The 16,010-nt window shown below is 37.3% G+C and overlaps 7 protein-coding genes across 8 annotated transcripts in view; 2 read left to right on the forward strand and 5 right to left on the reverse strand.

The window, feature by feature from the left end:
* Window positions 1-5: 5 nt before the first annotated feature.
* On the reverse strand, window positions 6-1,326 carry LOC132202777 (fatty acid hydroxylase domain-containing protein 2-like). The gene is made up of 4 exons (XM_059629948.1): window positions 1,157-1,326; window positions 1,000-1,103; window positions 609-939; window positions 6-550 (listed from the first exon to the last, which is right to left on the reverse strand). Exons 1-4 carry the CDS (start codon window positions 1,276-1,278, stop codon window positions 121-123), a joined length of 987 nt encoding a protein of 328 aa, XP_059485931.1. The 5' UTR covers window positions 1,279-1,326; the 3' UTR covers window positions 6-120.
* Window positions 1,327-1,533: 207 nt separating this feature from the next.
* Window positions 1,534-16,010, reverse strand: part of LOC132202613 (uncharacterized) — a 310,158-nt gene continuing 295,681 nt past the window's right edge. Inside the window, exon 11 of the mRNA XM_059629619.1 lies at window positions 1,534-1,812. Within this exon, the coding sequence (XP_059485602.1) occupies window positions 1,534-1,812 (279 nt within the window). The remainder of the gene's footprint in view (window positions 1,813-16,010) is intronic.
* Window positions 5,317-8,492, forward strand: LOC132202477 (uncharacterized). The gene is made up of 8 exons (XM_059629425.1): window positions 5,317-5,516; window positions 6,594-6,717; window positions 7,076-7,159; window positions 7,216-7,420; window positions 7,479-7,642; window positions 7,705-7,837; window positions 8,051-8,170; window positions 8,233-8,492. The coding sequence occupies exons 1-8, from the start codon at window positions 5,392-5,394 to the stop codon at window positions 8,316-8,318; spliced, it is 1,041 nt and encodes a 346-aa protein (XP_059485408.1). The 5' UTR covers window positions 5,317-5,391; the 3' UTR covers window positions 8,319-8,492.
* LOC132202481 (NF-kappa-B inhibitor-interacting Ras-like protein) lies at window positions 8,458-9,732 on the reverse strand. Its single transcript, XM_059629429.1, has 3 exons — window positions 9,523-9,732; window positions 9,165-9,407; window positions 8,458-8,882 (listed from the first exon to the last, which is right to left on the reverse strand). The coding sequence occupies exons 1-3, from the start codon at window positions 9,619-9,621 to the stop codon at window positions 8,646-8,648; spliced, it is 579 nt and encodes a 192-aa protein (XP_059485412.1). The 5' UTR covers window positions 9,622-9,732; the 3' UTR covers window positions 8,458-8,645.
* LOC132202478 (protein FAM210A) lies at window positions 9,759-10,888 on the forward strand. The gene has a single exon (XM_059629426.1). It carries the CDS (start codon window positions 9,935-9,937, stop codon window positions 10,637-10,639), a length of 705 nt encoding a protein of 234 aa, XP_059485409.1. The 5' UTR covers window positions 9,759-9,934; the 3' UTR covers window positions 10,640-10,888.
* Window positions 10,941-12,316, reverse strand: LOC132202480 (uncharacterized). 2 transcript variants are annotated; one of them, XM_059629427.1, is made up of 3 exons: window positions 12,196-12,297; window positions 11,434-11,779; window positions 10,941-11,374 (listed from the first exon to the last, which is right to left on the reverse strand). In XM_059629427.1, exons 2-3 carry the CDS (start codon window positions 11,776-11,778, stop codon window positions 11,075-11,077), a joined length of 645 nt encoding a protein of 214 aa, XP_059485410.1. In that variant the 5' UTR covers window position 11,779; window positions 12,196-12,297; the 3' UTR covers window positions 10,941-11,074. The 2 variants fall into 2 exon arrangements, with proteins under 2 accessions (XP_059485410.1, XP_059485411.1); XM_059629428.1 differs by having other exon boundaries at window positions 10,942-11,374; window positions 12,186-12,316.
* LOC132202366 (uncharacterized) overlaps window positions 12,681-16,010 on the reverse strand; it is a 64,421-nt gene continuing 61,091 nt past the window's right edge. Inside the window, exon 6 of the mRNA XM_059629235.1 lies at window positions 12,681-14,497. Coding sequence (XP_059485218.1) covers window positions 14,388-14,497 — 110 coding nt within the window. The 3' untranslated portion in view covers window positions 12,681-14,387. The remainder of the gene's footprint in view (window positions 14,498-16,010) is intronic.

The raw sequence follows: 16,010 nt of genomic DNA on the forward strand, positions 1-16,010 counted from the left end.
CTAAACAAATAATATTTAACTTGAATTTCAAATTTTTTAATTAGACCACAGGTAAGTGAAGTTTTACTCATTATTATTATTATTGTAAATAAAATCTGCATTTCAATACAATCTCATTAATCATTTTGCCTTGGCTACTTCATCGGGGACCACTTCCCTGGCAGACTTCAAGCCCACTAGGAAAATGTTTCTTTTGAACTGAACGCTCTCTCTCCACTGAGTGTCCGTGCCATGAAGATAGTCCAAAAGACCAATGGACCCAAAATTCTGATTAAACTTGAGGTGGTGGTAATCGTGAAATTCTTGTGACTGGAACCACGGCCAGTGGTACCCAGAGTGACCATTCAGGGTTTGGAAAATGGCGTAAGAAAACCAGAACCAGACGCTGACAGGGTGGGACCTGAGGAGCATTGAGCCAAGGGCGACGGGCACCAAGTTGGAGAAAATGTGTTCCAAGGGGTGGCAGTAAACGGCCATGATGGCAATCGGCGCCGTCCACTCATGGTGCTTCTTGTGGATGTGCTTGTAAAGCCACTTGTAATGAAACAGTCTGCCAAAAATATATCACTTTTAAAACAAATTCTGATTTGAAAAGTAGAGGAAATTACCTGTGGCTGTAGTAAAATCCGATTTCTTGGCCCATAATGTGAAAAGGCACTTCGGCGATGACCCTCGAGTAAGACGGCATCGTTCGGAGCATTTCGTGGCTCAAAGCAGCGCCTGTCGAGACAAACACCTCGTACGAAATCCAGGCCAGAAGAGCTCCAATCACAAACTGGTTGAACAGAACTTGCGCCACTGACTTGATAAACTTGCCCATTTCAGGAGGCTGGTTTGTGCCGGGCTGTACTTTGTATCTCGAGGCCCAGCCAGTCAGGTCCAGTATTATGTAGAAACTTCCCCACACCCAGTACGCCAGGGTCTGAACCACCAAAGTACCTGGAAGATAAAAAGTTTTTATCTAGTTTTAAAATTTTTTAAATCAAGATCGGAGCCCACCAACAATAAAAAATGTTGTCTGGTCGTCCTTGCCATATTTGTCACAAATCTGTTGCCATTGGTTTTGCCAGAAATCGCTTTCGACACCTACAAAGCTCAGTACCCTAGAAATATAACATTGAATGCAACCATCAAAAAAAATTTGTTCGATAATTACCATACAACGATGAATCGGAGCGCCAGAAGGTGAATAACAACGGAGCCAAGTCCAACGGCAGTGAAAATCAGGGCGCCTACCACACTTGGAATTCCTGTGAGCTCTTTTTTGTCTTTGGACATGATTATTGCATTTGAAAAAAAAAACAAGAAAGTCAAATCACCAAGCTGTCAGCCAAGCATTTGCTGATAAGAGAAGGTTTATCTTTTGACTTTTACAGCAATGGCTGACCTTTCAATGTAATAATAAAAATCTTTGGTAATACTGCAATAATATTAATGATAATGGCTTGATTAGAGGTGCAAAAGAGTTTAAATTAAATTTATCAGAAATGTAATATTTGTAATATTCACAAAGGATTTATAAAAAGCATCTTTTTATTTTGATGCCATTTTCTTGGCCTGGTATTTTTGCTTTTGGAAAACATCATCGGTGTTTAAAAGTCTATCTAAGAATCCTATTGAGCCATAATTTTGAGTGAACTTCAAGTGATGGAAATCGTGAAAGTCGGTTTTGTGGAAACCAGGCAACAAATAATCGGAGTGGGCTAACAGGGTCTGGTGGGTCAGATATATAATCCAGAGCCAAAGAGAAAACGGGTGTGAGCCAAGCAGGACAGGGCCAAGGGTGACGGGTGTTGCGTTGGCCACGATGAACTCAAAAGGGTGCGCATAAGCAGCGGCAATGGCCACAGGAGACGTCCACTCATGGTGTTGCTTGTGAAATCGTTTGTAAAACCACTTGGTGTGAAGAAGCCTGCAATTAATTTTTTAATTATGAGCTTTTTTCTGGTAAAAAAACATTATGTCACGGAGGCTGGTCTTATATTATTTTTTTATGTGAAGGAAATGCGAAATGGCTAAAGTAATTGCTTTGGAATTCACTAATGCATTAAAACTGCGGTCATGCTCATTATTTTCCGCTCAACGCTTGCGTCGTGAAGGCCGCACGAAACGTGCCGCTGATATGGAAGCCGAAATGATTTTCAGAAATTTATCACTGCAAAAAATATTCTAGAAGGCGTACCTACATCTTTTAATGGCAAAAAACAAAAACCAAGGTGGATAAGTTTTTTTAAAGTAATAACAAAACAAAAAATATAGTATTGACAAATATTTCCTTGCGTAAAGTAAAAAAGGGGGTTGCACTCATTAAACTAATCAAACTTAAAATATACCTGTGACTGGAATAAAATGAGATTTCGTAAATGAAGTCATGGAAGACGAGTTCGAGGGCCAATCTTTCAAAGGAAGGGACGCGCAGCAGCCTTTGCATGGACATGGGTCCACCGAAAATCTGCATGGCGTAATACCCAAAGACAGTGTAAGGAAGGGCCAGGACGAACTGGTTGTAGAGCACCGTGAGAACCACATTGCGGAGCTTCTTTGGGTCTGGAGGCGCATTTGTGCCAGGCTGGACCTTGAATCGGGAAAGCCATCCCGTGTGGTCCAGCAGCATGTAAATACCGCCAAGCAACCAATACGATCCAATGGAAGCTATTGCTGACACTTAAAAAAAAAGATATTTTAGTTTCTATAGAATTTGAAATGGATTACAAATCTAATTTAAAGAGAAAAAAAAACAATTTTAATCATAATTAAATTGGTAAAAATTGTAGGAATATGATTATAAATTGAAAAGAAAAGAAATTATAAATGATTACAAATCAAATAATTCTCTCCCAATATGACTTTCCCATTTCTGTGTGACGTGTTGCGTGAGAACTGAATGTAAATAAAATAAAAAAATTATTTATTTGAAAATAGTAAAATTATTTGTTTGAAGAAATTGACACTCGAGGAGATGATGATGGGAATGAAGAGATCGGGCAAAAAATGTTTTTAATCAAAACCAAACGGCTCTACCAGTGTTGGTCACGGTCGAGCAAGGTAAATATACAAAAAATCAGCAAAATTTGAAAAAACACCTCATTTTCACATAAAAATTCAAATCTTTAAGCTATAGCAAATTCAAGTAACAACCTGTTTTTGCTAATTTTTTGTATTATTCTTGCTCATGAAATAGGGCCGCAGACTGTGACCAAAACTTGTAGAGCTGTTTCGGTTTAAAAAAAAGCAATTATTTGCTACAAGGAAGAGCCCGATCTCTTCATTCCCAGTATTATTATTATTATTTTTTTTTTTGCAAAAAATGTTCTATTTTAAAAAATTACTTATTAAATGAAATTTTATCTCATTATATATTGGTACTATTTGCATACCGTTCAACATTTTTTGATTGAGCTAACCTCACTGTTACAACTTATAATAAAATAATTAACTGAACTTACCGGCAGTAAAGAGGAGCAGCGGTTGATCACCATAGGATAGGCAGACTCTCTGCCACCAGTGCAGAAAGAGATTGTCTAAGGCCACGTTCGTTACAGTGAAAAACAGCCTATTAAATCAAAATCTTAAGTAAAAAGGACGATCAAATTTTTGTAAAGATTTCTTCACCAGCTAATGGCGATTTTTAAAAGATAGTAATGAATGAATAGGCCAAGAGAGTGTTGGAAAAGTTGGGCCGTGGCGGGCCAAAGTCTCTCCCAAGCAGAGCCCATTATTTGGGACCACGCGTTTACAAGGAAGCCAAGCGGTGACTGCGAAAAAAGCACACTCGAGCGCACCGCAAACCATCTTGAGTACCAGCGACCTTGCCTCAGGTTGCTGGGAGAGGGACTGCCAATTCAAATTTTACCACACCTCATTTTTCAGTAATGTAGTATAAAATTGAGCTAACCTTGGCTGCGCGCTGATTAATTTTGAGACCGTTGCCTTTATAACAATTATGGAAAGGCTAAATTAAAAAAAAAAATAATAACAAAATATTTATAAATGATAATTGTGAATTTTATTTTCTGTATGACTTGTTGCGAGAGAATAAATGAATTGAAATTTATTATTTTATTTTTCATCCATGAATTAAAATGATTAATCTCAAATTGGTTCACGAATTATTATAAACTTATTTTTCTTAACTTTAATTTGCATAATAATAATAATGATTGGCATGGGCCTTTACATTGCATTCCAGTTCCACGCACTTCCAACAATTATCACCTTTTTTAACAACACAAGGTGCGTGACGTGCTAGTAGCAACGAACTCTCTACGGTCAATAAAGAAAGTCTATTTTTGTGCACCGAATTGTATTTTTAGTAGTCAATTTTGTTCTGCCACCTGTAAAATACCGCAAAAATATTTCCAAACCATATTGGACGTGCGGTTTAGCTAAAGAAAAAAATGGTATATATACGCAACTATCATGTATCACAGCATTATAGGTTCGATTATTTGTTGTTTCTGTTTTGGAAAAAGCTGAGTTGTAAGATAAAGAGGCAGGATGAAGGATGAGCTAAGAGCAAACAGGCGTTTGAGAGGACAAAAATCAAGATAAATAAAAGCGCTTCCTTTTGCGACAAAGAAACTGGGAATAGTGCGCAGAGAGTGTAACACAGTATAAATAATTGCTTTACCGCATAATTCTTTTTTTTCTACTCTTTGAAATACGGGTTTTTAAATAATTCTGTTTGCCGGTGGAATTTTAAGATTTATAAATTTGAATAATTTAAAATTTAACTTCTTCTTAATGCAATCAATTTTTATAATTGCATCTCAATTCTCCAGTTTTGCCAGCCGGCCATAAAAAATTTTGAATCTTGCATACCTGACTTTTAAATAAAAAGATAAGAGAGAGTGCTACATAAGCTGAGATTAGAACTAAATTATCTTATCTGGTAAAATAAAGGGCACACAATAAAGCAGTATATTTGAAAGCGTGGCCCGTCCATGTGTACCCAAGTAAATCAAAAATTTAATAAAATTAGCACAACAAAATTTGCAAATTAAAATATGAAAACTCCACTAATTATAATTTATTTCCAGGAACACAAGACGAGATCATCAGAGAAAAAGAGATCAGCCAAAACTTTCATTCTTTTTTCCCCCCGCCGAAAATATAATTATAATTTTTTTTATCAATTAAATTAGAAACTCCTTAATTAAAATCTCGTAACACAATTGAGAAACTCAAAACTATGACTCAATCGAAAGACGTAAGTTTCGATGGCAGATTCCGGCGGCGAGTGTCACCGCATGCGTCGTTGAGTGATTTGTCTGCTCCAGTTGTGATAAGCGCGGAAAGAGGGGACTGCCGTGTGTGTCGCGCCTTGACCAGGTGAGTCTCCCTTTGATCAGCCCGAGGACCGGCCGGCGTGCGCGTGGTGCTCTCTACACAATGGGCAGGGGTGCCAAACACAACCCTGATGACCGCTTTCTGGTCACGCACCAGGGCGGCGTCTACGACATCGCGCCCTTTCTCGCCCAACACCCTGGTGGACTGGCTCACGTCGAACCCTACAGGTAAAAAGGAAAACTCCTCATCCTGCAAAAATTCTAATTTCCTATTCATCTTCTAATTAAAAAATATACTTTTTTTTTTAATAAATTCTTTTTTATATTATATTTATGTTAATTTTTAAGATTGCTTCTTACATAATCAACAATGAGCTAATTTATTGTTCTAAAAAAGGGGAAAAGAAATTTCCAGAATAAAATATAAAAGTTAATATAAAGCTGTTTATTTGAAATTTTTTATAATTTTCTTCAGATATGAATGTAAAAGAATGGCCGGTACCAAACTTAAGCATATTCAGAAATTTCAAATAATTTTAAATATTTATTTGTTTCATTGTGATGCGCATTTGTATAATTTCAAGTTTTCAAGGACTGAATAAATAAACAGCAATTTTCATTACTTTAAACATTCAGTATGCAATCTTCAATGTGAGAGCAACAAATTTGAAGGTTTTCGCAGCTAGATAACCACGTCGCCAATATTCATTAAATATGCATGGATGGCAGAGTAATTTTCCTGTCATGAATTTGCTGAAGAGTTTGTGGTTGCGACGAACGCAATTGCAAGAACACAGGATAATCACTTATATTGACAACCTCTATTGTCAATAATTGCACTTCCAGAGAGAGAGAAAAAATCATGATGCACGTTCGCATGAAACACCTGGGCAGTTTTTATTGACTGGCTGCTCACTTAGCTAACTAAACACAACGAGAGTGTTTTTTGCCCATTTAAAAGAACTGTTAATTACTGAGAGAGGGTTCAAAATGAGATATCAAACGCTTAAAATATTAAGACACGTGATCTTCGAAAGAGGATCATATTTAATTCGGACCCTTTTGGAGTTGTTTTGAGTCACATGACTGAATATTCCAGTCAGTGTAGCATTTCAAGGGGCTTGTCGGTTGCATTCGGAAGGGAACAGGAGACGGATTTTATTCTCCAGAAAACTGAAAGTGAAATTTAAGATCGCTCATTATAATTTCCATTAAATTTCTGAATATAAATCTATTTGAAATTTGGTTGCTGATTTTGTAATTTTTAAAACACCATTTCATTGTTTTTTTTTTTTTACTTTTCAGAGGGAAAAGCATATCTCACTTGCTGAAGAGCGTACGCGACGCTGGCGAAAGTGAGTCATCTCTGGTTCACTCGCTCTCGGCCACTTATCTTTTGAACCAATACCGCGTCGGTGATGATCCCAAGGTTTGTTCAGTTGATAATACATTTTGAGACTCTCGCGGAGATAAAAAAAGAAGGTGGCGTGCCACACATTAAGTTTTTTTTTTTTTTATCAAATTTGGGTCAAAATAAAATATTAAATTTGTTAACTATTGAATGGTCCTGGGGTTTCCAGGATTGATATAATTATTTTCATAAAATTAATTAAATGCACGGAAAAAGTTTTCAACAAAAAGTGAACTCCTAAGCCGAAATTTCACTGATGCATTTTTTGGCATTTTTAATGATATAATTAGAAGGCTCACTTTCAATAACTTTCCAATAGCCACCGTGCATTTCGCTGAATAGAAATTCTTGTTATAATTTTTATCGAATTTATCAGGCCACAGATGAAAATAAAAACCACAACGGAGCCAGTAATGGCGCACAAATTCATCAATCCACCGAAAGCATAGACGACCTAGAGGTAACACAACTTTTCTGACACCGCGTTTGGAACGAATTTAATTAAACTTTGCGCAGCATCTAGTCGACTGGAGCAAACCGATGCTGGACCAAGTGGCCTCCCTGGGGGCGAATTACTCCAAGTGGGTCAACCTGCCCGTCGACAAGCCGCTCATACTTTTCGGCAACCCGATTTTGGAAAAACTGACCATGGCCAAGTGGTACTACATTCCCATCTTCTGGATCCCCATTTTCTTTCTCTTCCTAAAAGTCCACTACGCAGGCAATTGAAACAGGTTTTTAAATTTAAAATTGCCTAATTTTAATTTTTTCTTCACCAGGAGGTTTCTCGCACGGCACAACAGTTTTCGGATTAATTTTTGGCGTGCTGCTGTGGACCGCACTTGAGTATTCCCTGCACAGGTGGCTCTTCCACATGGAGCCTCCCAGCAAGAGCCCTCGACTTATCACATTCCATTTTGTCATTCACGGACTTCATCACAAAGTAATATATAAAAAATTATAAAAAAAAAATGTATTTTAAAAAATTATATAAATTAAATTTAGGTTCCATTTGATGGGACGCGTTTGGTTTTCCCTCCAGCCGGTTCCTCTATCTTGGGAATCGTCCTGTATTTTACTTTCAGCGCTCTCTTGCCAGCAAATATTTTGCATTCTACCGCCGCAGGAATAACCCTAGGTCCGTTGCTATAGCTTTTACTATTTAATTAAAAAAAAAAAACTTTCTGAATTTACAAACTTCCATTGCAAGTGAGGAAAATAGGCTTTTTACTTGTTTGTAATTTTTTGTTTCAAAATATAGCTTTTAGAAATGTGTTTTAAAAACAATTTTTTCAACCTGTTTTCCTCACTTCCATGATCGTTTCCTCTTCAATCATAATTTAATCGCCAGGTTATTTATTCTACGACTTGTTCCACTACTACTTGCATTTTGGGGCGCCAGATCCCTCCTCCCACTTGTACTTCATGAAACGATATCACAACCAGCACCACTTTTCACATCATGACTCAGGTACGGAAGCAGAAAATTCTTGCGAATTATTTATACATTTTAATAAAATTGCAAAAATTTAGGCTACGGCATCACTAGTCCTTTGTGGGATGCCGTTTTTGGGACCAAAATCGTCCTCAAGAAGTTGGCCAAGGCCATCAGATGGTGAAGAGCCTGCGCCAGGTATACTTTTGATAGTTACCAGTATTTTCTTTTTCATACTCAAGTCAACATACGAGTTTTCAAAGAACAGCAACGGACTGAACAATTTCTTAATTTTATTGTTTATTTTTAAAGGATTTTGTGCCAAATAAAATTTTCTTTTGATTTTCAAGTAAATAAATAGGTGCCTGATTTTAATTCCATCACACTTTTAAATAAAAATAAATATATTCACCATTTTCCGAAGGAATGTCTGTTACGGAGACTCTAATTCACTGTTTCAATTTTTTTTCTTTAATCACTGCTCACGAAAAGGGAGAAAATGTTTAACACGTTACCCCGTCTCCTTGACCTTTCTGGAGATTCCAAGCTGAGAGAAGGCGCTTTTCTGCTGGGGAGGGTTGAGTCTTGTTGCCAGCTGGGTGAACGGCTCGAAAAGCGTCGATCGGTCCATGGCGTCCACCTCGTGAAGACGCACCTTCTCTCGGGACGCCCACTGCGCAGCCTGTGCGCCATCCACAGGGTAGGCACGCTCGCCTCTCCTCCGGTTTGCAAGAACAGTGACTGCAACCTGGAATTAAGTTTTATTTAGTTTTCTTATCTCCAAAAAATATTTGTAAATAAAGCTCAATTTTAGATCAATCATACCAATATTAGAATAAAAAAATTAACGAATTAAAAAATTTAAAGAAAATACTTATATTTGTTTTAAATAAGCTTTTTCTCAGACAATTACAAATTTCATAGGCAAAAATAATGAAATTACTAAAAAATTATCAAAAAATCTATGCTTTATAAAAAATGGCTTATTTTGATGTCGAAAAAAGCACACTGCATTTTCATATCAATGTACCTCTTTTTTCTCTCTGTATTTTTCAATGTCCTTCTTGATGTTGAGGACAACGTTGAACGACTCTGTCTCGTCCGGGTCGTAAATAATCACGTAGCCATCGGCGGTGCCGAAATAGTGCCTTGAAAGCTCGGAGGAATAGCCAAGTCCGAGGCCAGCGGTGTCCAGAAACCGAACAAGCTCTTTCGATCCTTTGTCTGTAGTGACGGACGCTGGATAAATGTCCTCGATGGTTGGGTAAAATTCCTGCAAATCATTTCAATAATCAGATAAAAAATGTATACACATTGTAGTCTTTTATACAAGAACCTAATTATAAATAAACATATAAACAAAAGCTTTTTGGAATGGTTTTTTATACCGTTTTTAGGTTGACATGTCCGTGAATTAACTGCTCCAATATTGCAGTTTTTCCGACGCCTCGGGCTCCGCAAACGACGACCTTCGCCGTTTTGCCCATCTCCGCCAAATAATTAAATGAATTTTGTAAGAAATTTCAATTTCCAGACGAGGTTGATGTTGCAGGACTTCTGTCTTCCCACGGTTTTCCTTTCACTGCTTCAGCCTTCAGCTGGCAAAAGTGGGCGGGTGGAGGGTCACGCCCCCTTTTCACAGCATGGACTCGTAGGCTGGCGGACGTGACCCCTAAATCGAGCAGTTTCGACCGCAGATTTCGGCGCAAATCGAACTGCGACTGACGGACATTGTGTTGCAGACCGATGCGGACACTCAACCGCAGGACTTAGCCAAACCGGGGGCGGCAGGAAGTGGCCATGCTGGCCCAAAAACTCATCTCGAGGACGGCGGGTCGACCGCTGATTCGAACCCTCTTGGTTCAACAACACGGCCTCCTCCGCACCAACAGACTGACCACTCCACTGACCCATCTCTCTAATTTTCAGACCCAAAACCAGCAATTCCGGTGGCGAGAAAATACTCATCTGGGACAAGTTCCAAATTTGATCGGATGCCAAAGCCGAGGCTTCGGGACGAGCGACCAGCCCAAAGAAAATAATACAAATGAGCCCATCGAGGAGAAGAAGCTGTCGCTGTTTCAAAAGTTCAAGCAGATGTACAAAGAGTACTGGTACGTCCTGCTGCCGGTGCACTGCGCGACGTCGGCCGTGTGGGTCGGCTGCTTTTACTACATCGTCCGCAGTGGCGTCGACGTGCCTTCGTTGCTGCAAACGCTTCACGTGCCGGACAAGGCCCTCGAGTTCATCAAAAACAACTCCAGCACCGGACACTTGGCCGTTGTGTACGCCCTTTACAAGGTGGCCACCCCGGCCAGGTACTTCGTCACCGTCGGAGGCACCACCTTTGCCATCAACAAGCTCAAGAAGTTGGGCTACATCAAGCCGATGCCAAACCGCGAGCAGCTCAAAGAGATGTACCAAGAGCGCAGAGACAACTTTAAGGAGAACATTAGTGAGCGGAAGGAAAACTTTATGCAGAAGTTCCAAAGCAAAAAGGAATGACTGCCATGTACAGATTTATGTTAATATAGTGTTAATGTTACCTTGTTGTGAGATCATTGGTTAAATAAATTATAAATTATCTTATAATTGGTTTTGAAATGTAGGCTCAATTTTTGAGAATATATATTTTGCTTATCTTGAATTGTATTCTTTTGATTCTAAATTGTGTATTGGTGCTTTGCCACAGCTGAAGAATTTATCTATATTGAGGCTCGTGCAAATTGAACAATAAAATTATTTTGAAAACTAGCAATACAACTACTTTCATTTTTTCTAAATAATAATTAGTTTTTATTGTACAAATATTTTCAATATTTATTTAAAGCTTTTGCTCACTGTACAAATTAAGGAATTCAGATATAAGTTTTGACGGATTGCAGCTTGCAGCCATTTTTTTTTATCACGAGATCGATCTAGATGAGAATAATTCGCAATTCAGTAAAACTCGTCTTTGTCCGGGTCAAATTTGAGCAGGTCTGGTGGAATGTCCAGGTTGGAAATGAGTATTGACATAGTCAACATTTTGGCCGCATCCTCGGAGTTCCTGTGCATAATCTTGAGCAGGTCCTCGAGGGCCCTCCGGCAGCCTCCCCTCCACGTCTCGGTCAGAGACTGCAGTCTTTCAATTTCAGATTGAAGAGGATGGACCCCTTTCTGCAAATGGGCTATTTGCTCCTTCTTTCTGGAGATCGAGCGAGTGATGTCCTCGAGAGCTTTGTCCTCCGATTTGCTTTCCTAAAAAAATTTAGATTAATCAAAACATTGGCCAATGTTAAATGGGAAATTGTTTTTACTTCAATCTTGGGAGTTTCCACAGGATTCACCACTACCCTCTCCACCCTTGTCACGCACAGCCCCTTGCTTCTTCTACGGGGTGCGACGTTTCTCTTTGGAGTCGAATCGGCGCAGGGCGAACCTGCGACGGTGACCAACTGCTGCCGCTTGGCACAGGGTGACCTGTTACTTGCCGGGGACGGAGCAGGACTCATTTTCTGAAGCAGAAGAGGGCTGACGCCGGAGCTTCTTTTCAGACCCATTCGACGACATGGCGTTAAGAAGTGAGACTTCAAAGGGGTGCTTTTGACAGGGGTAACTCCACCGGACGACTCTTCGCACTTCTCAATCTTCTTCATGGACATCCTGCAATTACATTAAATTAGCTATATTATTCAAAATTACATAAAAAATTGTTATTGCTAATAATAATAATAGTGCATTCACAATTTGATGATTGACAAAATACATAAAATAATTGTGTACGCAAATAAATTATGCATAATTGATTTAATTTATACTTTTAAAATTTCCATGCAAGAGGCACGTTGGTTTCTTGTTAATGCAATGCATTGGAATAATAAACATATAATCCTAGAATTGAACTATTGATATCACAATTGAACGTTGAATATTGAATGTAATAATATCTTAAATATTTTATTTTTTGTTTACCAAGTAAAAACAGAAATTGTGGTTAATTAGCCTAATGAAGTAAATAAAGTGCCTTTGGTTTGTATGTCATTTAATAATAGGTACATAAAATATTCACTTTTTGTTGCCTCTTTTCTGTTGTCTGTCCGAGTGTCCAAGCAGTAAAGTGATTTGTTATTATTTTGTTGCTTTGCCATAGCCAGTTCTAGCAGCATCTGGCAACTTCTTCATTCTTGTAAAGTCGGTTTGGTCTGGTTTGGTCGTTGTATCATGATGCCCATGCCCACGACATCTATTAGCAAAGTATGCTACTTTCAATTTGCCATTGTAAGAAAACCTCTTAAGACCTTTTTTCATGTGTGTATTTTTGTATGCTTGTTTATTTGAAATGAATTATTATTGTAAATTATTTCGCTAGTATTTTAATTATTCTGAAGCGTTCTATTCATTAAAAATTAAGATAAAAATGTATTTAATTTTTTCTAACATTTTTTTATAAGAGGATAATATTTTGTTGCATATTAGATATTAAAAAATTGTTACAAATATATTAGTTTATTTCCATATATTATATTTAAGGATGAAGAGAATTAAAAATATAAAAACTTCTTTACTTTTTATTGAATGGAGTACTCTTAACATTACACTAAATCTTGGTTTCAATAAAACATTCATTTACAATGTGTTTTTGCTCGTAATAATTAATATCATCGCACTTTTATTAGCAGTTTCACGCTTTGCCATGCACTCTGTTTAAAAAAACTTTGGAGAAGCGAAAAATCAAATATTAAAATATGAAATAAATATTTAAATATTATTTAACTTATTTATTATAAAAAAAAGATAAATGCGACAAGAAAAAAAATATGTAAGAGGTAAAAGTAATGGAAAGCTTATTTATAATTAAAACGCACCACAAAGAGTTGACGTAAATACAGGTATATAAATCAAGTCTTTTTATATTGATATAAAATATTTTCAGCTTGAAATTAAGTAACAAAATAGTAACAAGTTTTAAAATAACTCTTAAAAATTCAATTATTATTTGAACACTGTTGCTTTAGATGAATTTAATTTAATGATTCCACGGCAAATAGAATTACACCGGCACATATCTTCAATTTTTAATATCACAGACATCAATTGAGTCATAGCGTGAGGTTCCATTTAAGCAATCTTAACTTACAAGGTGCTGTTCTCTCTTCATACAAATTGCTTCTTTTGCGTTTCTCACCACCGAAGACTTTTTCAGATCACTGCACTTTTTTCCAAATGTTTAAATCACTTTTTGAGTCCATCAATTGTAAAAACGAACAATCATTCGCCCCCCTTTGTCCGCTCGTGAAAATAGAAACAATGGCCATTCACACGCACTTTCACAATATCGGCATCAGCACAGTGAAGAGAGAATATTTTTTTATTAGTACGTCATCACATGTTCTCAAAAAGAGTTATTAACATTCACTTTTTTCTTTATATATTATATGTTTCTTATTAACTCTCTGCACGAGTCCTACAAAGTTGTCCATTAAATTCTCTCTTTTATGGAAAATTTTTACATCCAGAGGTTTTTATCCTTGGCGTGTCCCACGGTTATTGAATAATTCGACGCACTCGGTGCAAGCCAAGTGTTCATAAAAATTATTTTGTGCTTGTTTTTTTTTGCTCCAAATAGTGTTGATTTATTTTAATCAATGATTTATTCGCAAATTCATCAAAATGCTTTTTCGAGAGATGAAAAATGGCACAATCCGGCTTTGCATTAAATTTATCTTCTGTGCACAGAATTAACAGAGCGCAAATCAGTTACAACAGCAGCGGCGCCTGTGGTTTTCAGCGGTATTGCATTTAATTAATTAATGCTAATTAATTACCTGACGGGAGAGTGCAGAGTTTATATGCGTGCGTGCTCCACTTCCCAATAAAAAAATAATTGATTGAAATAAAAAAGAGCACCAATAGAAATGCAGCGTTCAAAAATGTGATGTATCAATAATTAAGAAACTATACAGCCTATATCGTATTAAATGTTCAAACAAAAAATGGAAAAAAATGTTTTACTTTTTACATTGATTAAAGCAAGTTGGCTTCATTTAAAAAAATGGAAAAAAAGCATATAAACTGGGAGTTTTCAATTACGGAGTGTTTGCAGGGAATGTAGCTGTTGTTGCGGGCGCACACGAACAAACTGTTGTGGGATGTGCCGCACTGGAGTAGAGGAGATCGAGTTGAGAGAATCGAAGGGAGAACAACCGCGTTTGATGATTTACGAGCCTCGGCCGACTGACGCTTTTTAACTCTGTTGTCGTTCGCGGTAAATTCATCTGCTCGCCAACAGGAATAGCAGCGAGCATATCGGTGTGGCCACCACTGCCCTGACAACGGCCTTGCTTGAGGCCATCGTCTCGTCCACTGACCGCTGATGCTCCTCTGAAAAATAAGAAATAAATCAAATTATCTCTTTATTGATAAAATTAATTAGTTTAAATGCTTTCAAAATTTGTTGATTTTCAACAGCTTTCCCCCCCCCCCCCCCGACATACTAATTTCTTAAAAAATTAGCTAGTAAAATAATAATTAATGAACATGGAAACTTTTTGAATAATCTCAGAACTTTGAAACTTTAAGGAAAGTGAAATGTAATAATATAATTAAAACAAAATTTATTTGTTTGATTAGGATTTTTGTGCGATTCTAGGAGTTTATAATTTTAATTGAGAAATTTAACACGTAATTTTTAAAATGCTATTATTGTTAATTAAAAATTCAGTATAATTGACGTCACTTTCACTTCTCTCCTACAAGTGTTTTTTTTTTTTGGATGTGCTAAAATATAATGTCAAAGCAAATTTTTATCGATCTTCTGTTGCCTTATTTTGAAGCGAAAAATAAACATTCTGCTCTGCGTGTTGCGGCTCAAAGGAAGATCGACCGTTTGATGAGGCCTAGCATAAAAAAGCAGGATGCGTCACAGTGAAAATTTTAAAACGCCAAATTTGCTTTCTGTTTGGAAAGCCGGCGTGCACAAAGAGTGCTGCTTTTGTTAGACAATCCGCCCGCACAGCATTAAAAATTCATGCAGCCACTTTTATTCCAGGCCACACGCACACATACTACAAGTCTCGACAAAGGCAGGTCACATGACTGTGCCCTCTTGGTCTCTCGTTTGTGGCGGTGCCGATCCTCCTAGAATCGCAAATTCCAGGTCAAACCGACGGCCGACTTTCATTATATTGTGCCGCCCCAGTGTATGCGAATCCACAAAATTAATTCTCCAACACAAACGTCCATTAAAATGTCAATCATACCTCGCTGTGCATTAATTTAATATAAATGCCCTCCACGAGATGAAATGCAACTAATCGTGGCACGCTGAGAATTTTTAATAACCTCGCATGAGTGCAAAACAAAATTGGATTTATTCTCTTTTCCATATATCGCACTGTATAAATTATTTTTCCGTCGCTGTGTGAAAAATACGAAGTTATGCAGCTATGTCAACGTCACCGTACAGCGGGTTGCATACGCGGTAAACAGTAGGCGTTCTATTTAATCTTTTGTCTCTTCCGAGCTTTCACCGTTTTGTGCCATCAACCATTGTGGTTTTTTAATATTAAATACCGAGTTTTAATTACATTTTTTTTTTTAAATTTTAATTGTTCAGCTTTATTTGGATTCATTTAAAAATTATTAATCTAACTTTTCTTTACTTTTCATGAGTAAAACCAAATGGAAATAAATTTATTTCATTGCAACTTAATAAACTCCTGATTCTGTAATTTTTTCCAAATAATAGAATTCGCTATATTAGTAACAAAAATATTCAAAACCATCTCCATTCAAGGTTCATCAAAGTATATCTGTTCATGACCGCCTTGGTGGTTGATGTAAATCCAACCGAAAATGCAAAGGCAACCCTTGTTTAAAAATTCACGGGCAGCTG

This window comes from Neocloeon triangulifer, unplaced genomic scaffold (assembly GCF_031216515.1).
Source record: "Neocloeon triangulifer isolate White Clay Creek 2 clone unplaced genomic scaffold, ASM3121651v1 ptg000015l, whole genome shotgun sequence".
NCBI classification, from domain to species: Eukaryota; Metazoa; Arthropoda; class Insecta; order Ephemeroptera; family Baetidae; genus Neocloeon; species Neocloeon triangulifer.